The 12,336-nt window shown below is 42.7% G+C and overlaps 1 protein-coding gene across 1 annotated transcript; it reads left to right on the plus strand.

Moving 5' to 3' along the window:
* The first annotated feature begins 215 nt into the window (after positions 1-215).
* Positions 216-6,488, plus strand: LOC124659626 (disease resistance protein RGA4-like). Its single transcript, XM_047197460.1, has 3 exons — positions 216-572; positions 729-1,030; positions 4,430-6,488. The coding sequence occupies exons 1-3, from the start codon at positions 216-218 to the stop codon at positions 6,486-6,488; spliced, it is 2,718 nt and encodes a 905-aa protein (XP_047053416.1).
* Positions 6,489-12,336: the final 5,848 nt, after the last annotated feature.

The following is a 12,336-nucleotide window of genomic DNA, read 5'->3' on the forward strand; positions in this document are numbered from 1 at the left end:
GTGATGAGCCTTGAGATTTCAGAAATTGTAAACTATGGGCTGCAGCACATCTACATTCAACAATAGTCTGTTGTTTGTGCTGCCGCTAGGTAGGCTGTAGCTGCCTGATAATATCCTCTTCCTGGTCAACCTCCGTGCTTCGGCCAGTCCATAAAGCAGAGTAGGCGAGTTTGCGATCAATCGATCGATCAGTTGAAGGTAGCTAGGTGAGGGAGATGGAGGCCGCTCTGTTGAGTGGATCCATAAAAGTTATGCTGCCAAAGCTCTTCTCGCTAGTTGAGAAGATTTACAATCGGGACAAGGACATCAAGAGGGACATGGAATCCCTCAAGAAGGAGCTCCCTATGATTATGTCCACCATTGATGAGGAAATCCCGAAGCAGAAGCAGGGTCACTTGGCTGTACTGCGCTTTTGGATCGACGATTTGCGCGAACTGTCTCACGGTATAGAGGACTGCATCGACAGCCTCCTGTACTACGCGACCCAGAAGCAGCAGGCATCCTATCTCCAAAAAAGTTCTCGTTCCCCCAAGGCGCTGATGACAAAGTTGCAGTTCGGCCAGAAGCTGCGGGCGTTGAAGAAGAAGGTAGTGGAAGCGCATCAACGAGTGCAGAGATACATTATTCCGGCCTCATCTGCCACCAGGGTGGACGAACCACCCCGTTTTGCTTCTGATCCATGTATGATGGACGCGTATCTCGTCGGGATCGACGAGCTCCGTGCGAAGCTTCTCGAGCAGCTGGCCGAAGATGCGGAGGGGCAGCGGAAGCAGCTCAAAGTAATCTCCATCGTCGGGTGTTGGGGCTTGGGGAAGACTGCTCTTGCGGCGGATGTGTACAACGCAGAAACCGGGAGTGAGAGATTTGAGAAGCACGCATGGGTTTGTGCTGCGCTCAAGCCCCCGGGGGAGGTGCTCCTAGATTTGTTCCGGAAACTCAATTCCGATGCCTACCAGGGATGTACTATACTGGATACCTCCAATGTTGGTCAGCTTTGCGCAAATGTCAGGAAACTGTTGGCAAAGAAGAGGTAAATAGCTTTCAGCTTCATTGCCGACTCGTTTTAGATACTGCGTTTTACAACACTTGTTTGTTTCACATACAAAATCGACCAGTTTGGTATTATCTTGCTAGTTAGTTGGCATAACATAAGTCCAGAGGGACATTCTAACAAACTGCGCTCCAGGCAGCAATGGAAAAAAGAAAAACATTGGAACCCACAGAAGAAATTCGGAAATTTCTAATTATTTAATTTTGCACGGAAAATTCTAGTTATCGTTTGATTCCCGCTCTATGAGGAAAAACTGTTAGACATGTTGCCGGTCGAAATCACCCATGAGCTATACGCTTTTGTATCAACTCCCTTAGGCGCATAGAAATTGCTAAATCTTCATGGCCGTATTGGCAAACATGCAATTTGTCACGAATGTGGCCAATCAACCTACATCTTTCATATTAAAAAAATTAATTTTCAGTATTAGTTATTTGATTTATTTTCTCAAGTCATACTCAACTTAAATTTAGCCATTTCCCAATATTTATCACCCCCTCTGATGCATAATAACTATCATGGTTTCAGTTCAAATTTATTGAAGTGAGTATTTCTTTTCCTCTTTACTGTGAGATGGAGCCCTCGCAAATGTGAGGACATAGTCTGTGTTTGATTCAAAGTGTTAAACAACACAGTTCTTTCATTGATATCACATTATTTTCCATTATACAACTATCGCAAAGCTTATGGTAAACAATATATCATGTACGCCAGTAACATCTTTGGCAGTCTGAAATTTGTGAGCAAATGATTATTTTTCCATACGTCCAACCACCCATTGAAGTGGTATTAGATTTCAAAAAAAAAACATAACTACAGTTCTTACATGATATTACAGCACTACGTGAGGATAGTTAACTTTGATAAAAAAAAGGTTGAATTGAGAATAAATTGTCTATCGTCCTCAATTGGTAACTCGTATTAAATGTTAAGAATTATTTTTTCCTAATGTTTCTTCCTTCTCGTTTGCTCGCTCCATGTAAAAATGTGTAACATTTTAGAATCATTTATGTTGTCTCCACATTGAAACTTTGGCCAATATTGTGTACATGAATATACTGATGAAAATAAGATAGAAATTATCTTGGCCATGTTTGTTAACATGTTTATATTTTGGTTTTAAAAGTAATAGAAGTGTGACTCTAAGTTTTCCATCACTCTACTTATTTTTATATAATTTTTTAAAGGGATATACTTTTGTACACCCACGCATGGGTGTGAGTGTTTCCGTCACCGTCCATTTATTTCTCGAGATTCGTGCCACCATGGTAGATGGAAATATTTCTTTCTCTCTCCTCTTTGTATCTGAATCTCAAAGAATAATGGATGGTGACAGAAACATGCACACCCATGCATTTTGTTGTGTTCTTTATTCTATGGTATTACACACCCAGTCAAGTGTAGTTTTCCTTCAGTTCAAAAAAAAAGTGTAGTTTTTCTGTTATGCAAAGCGACTACACAATTTGGATAGCATAGTTCAAGACTCTTGTTCAGTCATCAATTTTACTCTGTGAATCGAATGGCATGTGTTCTAATGTTGAGTTTCTTATATTAGTGAAAGACACATGTTATAGTCCAAATATCTCTACCATACAAACCAAATAATATCCACTATAAAAAAATCCTGAGAGGTAAGGTTGTACGCTTTTCAAGTTGTTTGGTTAAAAATAGTAATGCAATGATGTGTGGATACAAAATAAGGAATCAACCGAGAATTTATTGTGACTTAGTTCTGTGTGTATCATTAAACCAATATATTTTGCAACGGTTGTTCATGTCAAGTACCATTTTGTTTTTGCAAACGGTTGTTCATGTCAAGTAATAAATTTTCTTCATGCTCTTTTCGCAAACAACTTATGGTTTAGCCGAAAGTCACAACTACCAATTTCAAGCTTGGGAAGCATACGTTTTTTTTTCCACGGGGTTGCCATTTTAAAATTTTAATGCATCAAAACAAACTGCATCGATGGAGTCCCTGTGTACCCGGTGTAGTCCATGTCAAGTACCTAACGAATCTTATAATAATTAAGAGACTTTGTGTCCCTGAGCAACATAAATCATGTCAAACAGATTACATGACTAATAATATTTTACTATATCTTAGACACATAATTTAAATATAACTGTCAAGATAATTTAGATGATGTGTATTAACGTAGTGTCTTTGTTTAAAACATCCGTATTATTCTTTTAATATATAATAGATAGATAGGTTGTGTGTTAGCAGCAACCGATAAATCTACATAGAAGAACCTTAAATTTTGTTTTCCGTCTCTGTTGCTAGCTACACTAATTTGGTCATAAAAATATGCAAAATGTTTCGAGTGTAAGTAATAAACTAAGCGTCCTACAGTATTTTGTGCTACAGCCTACAAATACTTATATAGTACTACCTCGGTTCCAAAGTACACGATGTTTTGATAGCGTATTTTAGCCTACCAAAACATCTTACATTTTTTAATGGAGGTAGTATATTGTATATTGATTTTTTGACAGTAGATAGCTTGCTAGAAAGCATGCAGTCAAACTTTTTTTTGGTACTAAAGCATAAAAATATTTACAATGGTACAGGAAATAGTACCATTAGGTTTTTCGTGAAACTTGATTTTATGATATCTAATTTCATACTTTCTACTGACATGCGTAAAGGTAATTATCAAAGAGGCATATTGTAAACCATAATAATGTCTAAAAGATCACTCTTTAGAGTGAATTCCACTCGGTACTCCCAAAGATCACTCTTTATGACAATGAGGATTGAGGGCCCATTTAAGAATTTTGTCACCAATGTACACCCCTACGATACAGAAGCTGGTGACTGAACTTTTTTCAATAATGTACGTTTGGTGATTGAATTTATTTCAATAATGAAATAAAGGCCGTATGTATTACTTTGATATAGATGCTGGGTTATATCCCCCCTTTCGAAAAAATGTGCACCCCTATGAAACTTGCTGACACAACATGCCCCATTTATCATTCTTCGCTAAACTGACACAGAGTCTTTATACATCAAACTGACGAAGCTTGGTATGTAGATATGAATACACTTACTAGGTACCCATCGAACTAATATATCTCTACCAATCGCAGATGCAGCCTATGCAGTGACCAAAAGGACACCGTAATAATTTGGATGCAAAGTCATGATATGGACTGAAAAACAGGATCTTTTCTATGCAACAGTACTTAAGTGTAGGAAATTGCAATGCTGCATGCACATTAGCAACGTTTTACTTTTTGGGTCCGTTAACAGTGAGATAAATCTCTTTTTTTTTATTAAAGAGTCAGCTTTGGAAAAGATGTCAGCTGATGTTGCTCGAGAAAAGACGAAGAAATTATGTCATTTAATAAATTATTTTCTTGCTTTGTTTTCAGATATTTCATTGTAATTGATGACATTCAGACACAAGATAAGTGGAAAACTATCAAATCAGCTTTTCCTGATGATAAGGACATTAGCAGCAGAGTATTGGTGACGACGACTATCCAGTCAGTTGCCATAGACTGCTGCTCCGTTAAAGGAAATGTGCACAGAATAAGGAGATTAAATGAGAAGTGTTCGGAGCAATTGTTCTCCAATAAATCTTGCCCAGATACACATAAAAATTATCGGCAGCCTGCTGCAGCAACAGCAATTCTGAAGAAATGTGACGGCCAGCCACTTGCTCTTGTTACAATTGGCGAGTTCTTGAAATCAAAGGGTTGGCCATATGAATCTGTCTGCGAAGATGTATGTAATGACATACGTTATCATCTGCAGAACGGAGAGACCTTCGAAGATATGCGGCAGGCACTGATGCGTAACTACGCCAGTCTAAAAGGCCATGACCTCAGAGCCTGCTTGCTATATTTTGTCATGTTCCCGAGTGACTATCCCATCAAAAAGAAAATCTTTTTGAGGCGATGGTCAGCTGAAGGTATTGTAGAAACCGAAGCTTCATGTAATGCCTTGAAACAAGCTGCTAGAAATTTCGACGAGCTCATGGACCGGAACCTCATTGAACCTATTCATGTAAGCAGCAATGATAACGTGAAGACTTGCCAAACTTATGGCATGATGCGTGAGTTCATTTTGCAGTTGTCCATCTCCCAGAACTTTGTGACTTTGTTTAATGATGATAACAAGAAAGATGGTGAATACTTCCGCCGGCTTTCTCTCCATCATAATACTGCTGAAGATGGTGACAGTTTCGGAGATATTGATTTATCACTTGTCCGGTCTCTGACAATCTTTGGGAAGGCATGTGAAACTGTACTTGACTTCAGTAAGTATAAACTGCTGCGAGTACTGGATCTTGAAAATTGTGATGATTTGAAGGATGGTCATCTTGAAGGCATATGCAATCTGCTGCTGCTGAAATATCTGAGCCTTGGGGGAAGTGTTACCATACTTCCAGCAGATATCGCAAAACTGGAACATTTGGTGGTACTTGATGTAAGGAAAACAGAGGTACATATGCTGCCTGTGGAAGTCTTTTTGTTGCCCTGTTTAATGCACATATTTGGACAGTTTAGGCTTTCAGGTGACTTCTATACAAAGACTGTTTTCCTCAGAAAGAAGACAGGGACTGAAGTACAGAAGTTTCTCTCAGAAGGAAAAAGTAACATCGAAACACTAGCAGGATTTCTCACAGACGGAAGCGAAGGGTTTCTTCAGCTAATGGGCCATATGAATAAACTGAGAAAGGTGAAAATTTGGTGTAAGCCATCTGCAAGTACAACTGAGTGGAATGATCTTACAAATGCCATTCAACAGTTCATTCATACGAAAAAGGAGGAAAATAATGATACTACACGCTCTTTGTCGCTTCGTTTCGATGAATGCTCTGAAAAATTCCTAGATGCCATAGGAGGACACTGCTATCTCAGCTCTCTGAAATTGCATGGCAACATGACCAAGTTGCCTCTGTTTGTTGTTTCAGTTCAGGGTCTCAGGGAGTTATGCCTTAAGACTAGGACTAAACTTACAACTGGTCTTCTTGAAACCTTGAGTAATCTGGGATACCTGCAGTATTTAACACTTATTGCTCATGGCATTGAGGAGTTCATCATTGAAGTTAAGGCACTGCCCAGGCTTGTACGCCTTTGTTTGGAGCTAAAATGTCCAACATTCCCCACAATCAGACAAGGAGCTTTGGCCTACCTCGTCACACTTCAGCTTCTCTGTAAAGATCTAAATGACCTTTCTGGCATCAATATCGAGTGTTTTAAACTTCTTGAGGAGGTCACTCTTCATCCTGGAGTTAGTAAAGAAACCCAAAAAAAATGGGAAAAGGTCGCTAAGAAGCACCCAAATGGGCCAAAAGTCATGTTGCTCCGATCAGGTGGTACAGCAGAAAGCTCAAATGATCAACCGAATTCTGCTTTCGATACAAGTCTTTTAGAGGTTTCTCCTGATTTGCATGAGTTGTCGAGCGTCATATTAGTGCCTTGACGAGGATCTTGATTGTTGATGCAGCATCTCGGCTGGTCAGTTTTTTCCATTAATGTCTCTGTCATTTACTACTTGTCTTTGATATTTGTCCTTCCAACAAACATCACTAACACATATTGACAAATCATGATGAATGATGCTATAGGGGATATATAAATACAAATTATGGAGCTTATGCTTGTTATTCTTCCATATATGATTGTTCATTAATTTGTTTTTTTTTTGAAAAAAAAGACATGTTTATCCCTCCCAACATAGGTGATTGTTCAGAACAGGCTTTGTAATACAGTGTTCACACGGATTTTTTTTCCCTGAACATTGTGATTTTGTAATAGTTTTAATTTTTTGCATTCTTATGTACTTACACTGGAGTCTGCTAAATGCAAGTAGAGTTTTTCTATTTGAACCACACAGGAAATACTCCACTGGTTTGAGAATAGATTTCAATTACCAAAAAAAATTTCATGCCTGACTAGGGATAAGGAGTTACATTTTTCGATAAAGAAAATATATTAATATCAGAAGATACAAATTACACACAGCCTCTGCAACAACGCAATACCCTAATTAATGGCAGTACGGGTGCACACAGCCAAAACAAAGAAAGAGAAAACTAAGAAATAAAACCCCTCCGTATGATGATGTTTCCTGAACTTCTCGTCATGCGTTCTTCTCCAAGATAAATTACGGAGTAGCATATTCAGTTTTCCTGGCAAAGTTTTAAGCGGCTGTGAGTTGGTCTTATCGCGTGGCCGTCTAGAAGCCGTTCGATCGGAGAGGGGAGATCTGGGAAGAGGGGTGGATAGACGAAGGAAGAAGAAAGGTCTAACCGATGGCGGAGAACCAAGGCTCACTGTGTGGGGCCGGCGCCCCGTGCATAGATCATAGCCTGGTAAGTATATATGCTAGCGCCACCTTAACGTCAGCGGTGGTGGACAGGCAAGAGAGGAGGTAGTTCGGAGGGAGACGGGAATAAGGCGATAGGAACAAGAAGGCAGGGGCGACGCCGGAGTCACCTTCGTTTAACCGTTGCTCCATTGTCGATGTGAGCTGCGAAGCGTTTTAAAGGATGCATGTTCTAAAGGAAATTATAAGTCGAACTAGGAAGTATTCCCTCCCTTCACAATTATTTTGAATATTTTTAGAAATAACAACATGTAGAATGTAAAATCTATACCATTGAAATTTCATAGAGTATGTTTTCATATTATATGCATTTGGAATTAAGAATGTTGATATTTTTCTATATTTTTTAGTTAAACATGATAAATTTAACTTTGACTAAACCTATAACGTAAATAAAGTAAATAAAAGGGAAGGAGTATAGGAGCTACTTAAGTCATGCAAGGAAAAAAAGCCTGGCAGTTTTTGTGCATCTTTACCTATCGATGGTGCCACTTTTTTTTTTATCTGTATGGTGCCTATACCTGGGCATGTGTCGGGCCGGGCCGGGCCTCGGGCCGGCCCGAGGTAGGCCCGACGCAAAATAATCTGGCCCAAGCCCGGCCCGACCCGACCAAATTCCCACCAAGCCCGTCGGGCCATCGAGCCGCGGGCCGGGCCGTAGTGTTAAAGTGAGTTTTCGGGCTACCCAGGCCCGGCCTGGCCCGGCAGTCGGGCCAACATTTCTGGCCCAAGCCCGAGTTTTTCAGGTCGGGCCCGGGCCGGGCCGTCGGGCCGGGCTGCCCATGGCCAGATATAATGGTGCCACTTTTACATACAGTTGGTGGGGATGTCCACTCTGTTTTGACGCATTTTTTTCCTCTTGATTGTGCAGAGTATGGTATTGCTGAAATGCGCTTTGCTGCCGGAGTTCACCATGCTGCAAGTTGTTATGCCTCCGTCCACGTCGACTAGTGCATGCCTCCTGCCTGCCGTAATGAAGTTCACCATGTTACCCCATGAGTACTTGTGCAAATGCCGAGAACAACATTGTTCAACTTTTGTTTCTACTTTATGTTGTCGTTGCTTTAGTTGTTGTTTCATTTTTTTCCTGGATTGTTTTTCCATACAGAACAAATTCATGCACAAAATTGTTGTATAATACTAATACCCTGCCACACACGAACTGTTTCATGTAGTCGGTGTGTACAGAATCATGTCTCTGATATTCATTTATTTTTCAAGAGCACACAAACTGCACGCCATATTTTTACAAAAGAAGAAGCAAGCAATTACCCCTAGATTTTGCCTAAATTGGTTGCTATGGGAATGTACAACGCGTCGCTTGCAGCGAGCCCTAGGGAATAAATTATCGGTAGTTATGCCAATTCCTCGAAAAAAGTATTTGGCACATGATGACCTCATATTTAAAAATCATTTGTTGGATTCTAAAAAGGTGAAATTAAATACCACATATATATAAACATTTCGAAGGTACGGTGGAAAATTTGGAGAAAAATATGTTGTATTTTGAGCTATACAAAAAAGACAAATTTCTGACAAATATCTACCCCTATACGTAGCCACAAATTTATCATTTTCCTATAGCTCAAAATACAATGCAATTTCTACCGAAACTTTGCACGAATATTTAGAATATGTATATGTATTCACGGAATAAATGTGACAATTTTTTGAAACGCAAATCTGCAGTTTTTGAATATTTTAAAACTATGAGCACTGGTGCTCATCTGCACCAACTCTGCTTATCCAATTCCTTTTCTCGAAGAAAACCTAGCCGCTGAGGAAGAAAGAGAGGGGCATGATGAAGAGTGGACGTGGAAATCAAGAGGGCGTAGGGAGAAAAAGTGCCACCAATTTTTTCTAGAGAGAACACACTAAAAAAATACTCCGTACTTAGTCAAAGCGGTGCGAGAATTCCTTCGTTCTCTTTCTTTGACCGTTCCATGGTAACCGGCGACCGGGAACTGCCGAAGAAAATAAACAGCGAAAAAAAGTTACAAATAAGTAGTTAGCGAAGAGATAAGGAAACAATCTAGAAAAAGCCTACGCGTCACGCAATAATTGAAGGAACGAATGGATAATTCACCTATCTACAGTGCTCAAATCATTATGGGTAGTAAAATCGTTCAATTTTTATATAGTGTATAATATAATTTGCGTTGATGCAAACTCTCGTCCCGGGTGCTTGCCTATAATCTGGACTCTTTTCTCGTAAGGGCATCTCCAGCGGCGCGACGCAAAAGGATGCTGAGCGATCGTTTGTGTCCGCCGTGACCGGAAATGCATCTGGACCCTCCTCCAGCGGGTGATGAAAAGTGATCGGGCCGTCCGCGGCGACGCAAATCTGGCTCAAATATTCGCCTCGTATGCGTCTCTGCGGACGCTGCACGGACGCGGAAAGTGTTCGCTCGCATCTGGCGGATGTTTCGTCGAGCCTGCCTGGCAGCAACCCTGCGTCGATGCGTCTTCTCAGGCGCGCCAGCGACTGGCGCCGCTGCGTCGATTCGGCAATCTGCGCCACGTTAATGGCGATGCCTCGGCTGCCGAGCGGCCGCCGCCCACCTCCGCCAACGAAGTTAATGGCGACGCCACGCGTCTCGTGGCCGTCTCCTGCCTCCGGCCTATATAAAGAGGACGCTCGTTCTTCTTCCTCATCCACTCCTCCAAGCAAACACTAGCCGCCACAAGTTCCTCCGTAGCGCCGCCTAGCTCTTCCTGTGACGCAGCCATACCCGCGAGGAAGTCCATGGCGGGACCTGGTGGCCAGCGAGGCGGTCGAGGCCGCGGGCCTGGGTGCCCCCGGGGCCGTGGCCGGGGCAGGGGCCACCGTGGTGGAGCAGCTACGACACCACGGTCGCCGTCGCCTGCGTCCTCCTCGTCTTCGCAGGAGGACCGCTGCTTCGAGTTCCTCCTCCGCATCGACGACGATCCACTCGGCATCAAGTGGTTCCCGGACAAGTTCACCGAGTTCATCGATGGCGTCGAGCCGGCGCAGTTGCAGCTACGGGAGGCCATCTGCAACTTCTGTCGGCGGAATGTCGAGGTCTTGTTCGACGGTCAGGGCAAGATGTACCTGCACACGGGGTGGGACAAGTTCGCCCGCGACCTCGAGCTCGAGCTCGGCTGCCAGCTCACCTTCCTCTACGAGGGTGATGGCGAGATGATCGTGAAGATATTCGACGACACAGCATGCCGCAGGCACTACCACACCGGCGAATCCGGCTTGGACACCAATAGTTAGAACTTAGAGTGTTCTTTCTTTGCAGCGAATATGGCTACGAGCCAATTGAAGCTGCTAGTGGAGGTTTCTGGATGTTCTTCCTTGAAAGAACCAACAGGGCCACCCAGTTTGGGTGATTGGGTGTACCCTCGAATGTTCTTTCTTGGCAGCGAACATACGAAAATCAACACAATTGGTTTCTTTTTTTTAATGTTTTATTTGTGTCAACCATGGTTCAAACTATGTATTAGTTTGTGTAAATCATGTTCTAAACTATGTATTAGCTTGTGTAAAATCATGTTCCAAATATTTAGAACTATGTTTAAATGGAGTAGAGGAAAAAAAAACAAGTAAAAAAATGCGTCGCCCTGCTGGAGCCACCCCCAGACGCAAACGAACGTGCGAACAAAAACAATCATTTTACCGTCCGCGATGCGACGCAAATGATTACTCACGGACAATAAAATCCATCGCACCCCCTGGAGATGCCCTAAGCGCTGGTTTCTATGTTTAAAGATGGAGGGAGAGGAGCTAGCGCCTGGATCCAACCCCTGATCGTCTAGTTTTTTTTTCTGGTTAAGCCTCTAGATAAGCGGCTATGCGTTGTACATGCCCTAAGAGTCTGTTCAGGCTAACTCCAACTCCAACCCAGAATCTACGCCTAATCTCGTGCTAGGTGTTCTCTCCCTCCCACCATAGCACTCTCTTATAATCTAAGCTTGTCATGGATCCTGTCAATGAGTTGACCGGAGTCGCATTGATCCCTATGTTACCAAAGACACGAGCACTCCATTGTTTCGAGATTTTTCAAGACGTCAATATCATGTCTCTGATATTGAATAAACTGTGTTTCCGCTCCAAGTTGCGCCTAATGCCACTGTACCGACAATAGAAGACTTTCTGAAAACTAAGATGTCGTCAACCAAACTGGTTGAGATTCAAATATCTAGCATCTACAGAAGAACATAGTGTTCAAAATAAACTAGACGGTCCGGTCAAGGAACCTTAATCCATAACCCAAACCTCGGTCCTATAAAACCCATATTGCAAGTTTCATAAGCCTTTGTCCCACGGATACGACCGGGCCTAGCAGGAAGATTCCTGATAAGGCCATGTTAGAATGTATAGTTGTACGTATAGTATTTTCTATAACTGTATTATACTATGTATACCCGTATACATATATATTAAGAGTATAATGTAACCATCTAGAAGCTACCACAGTGTTTTGTGTCATTATAGGGCACGTTTGGTAGGCTGGGCGCCTCTAGCTCGCATCGGTCCAGCAGAAATCGGCTTGTTTGGTTGCCTCGAAGCCCACCCTGCTCTGGCCCAACCGGTTGTCAAATCACCCTGGGATAGGCCTGGAGGAACGCCGGATCGAATCGGCAGTTCCCAGCGGGCTTGTCTTGTTGTCATGCGATTTTGCACGCCCTTGTGCAACGGTTGCACGTGTGGAGCCGGGAGACATCGCGTTTTCTTGGCCCTGGCTCCCCACTTCCAGTCACCGGTTCCCTCATTCAACTCTCTTTGTCACTGACAAAGGCATTGTCGCATCAACCTCCGTCCAATGGCCTCCTCCGCCACCTTCCACTCCAACTCCGATGGATCCCGCCATCCGCCCGACGGCGACGAGGTCGAACGAGGCCCTCATGTGCATCGTCCACGAGTACGAGGCCGATGGCCGCGATTCGGCGGTGCAGATCGACACCGGTAGCGTAC

This window comes from Lolium rigidum, chromosome 6 (genome assembly GCF_022539505.1).
Source record: "Lolium rigidum isolate FL_2022 chromosome 6, APGP_CSIRO_Lrig_0.1, whole genome shotgun sequence".
NCBI lineage: Eukaryota > Viridiplantae > Streptophyta > Magnoliopsida > Poales > Poaceae > Lolium > Lolium rigidum.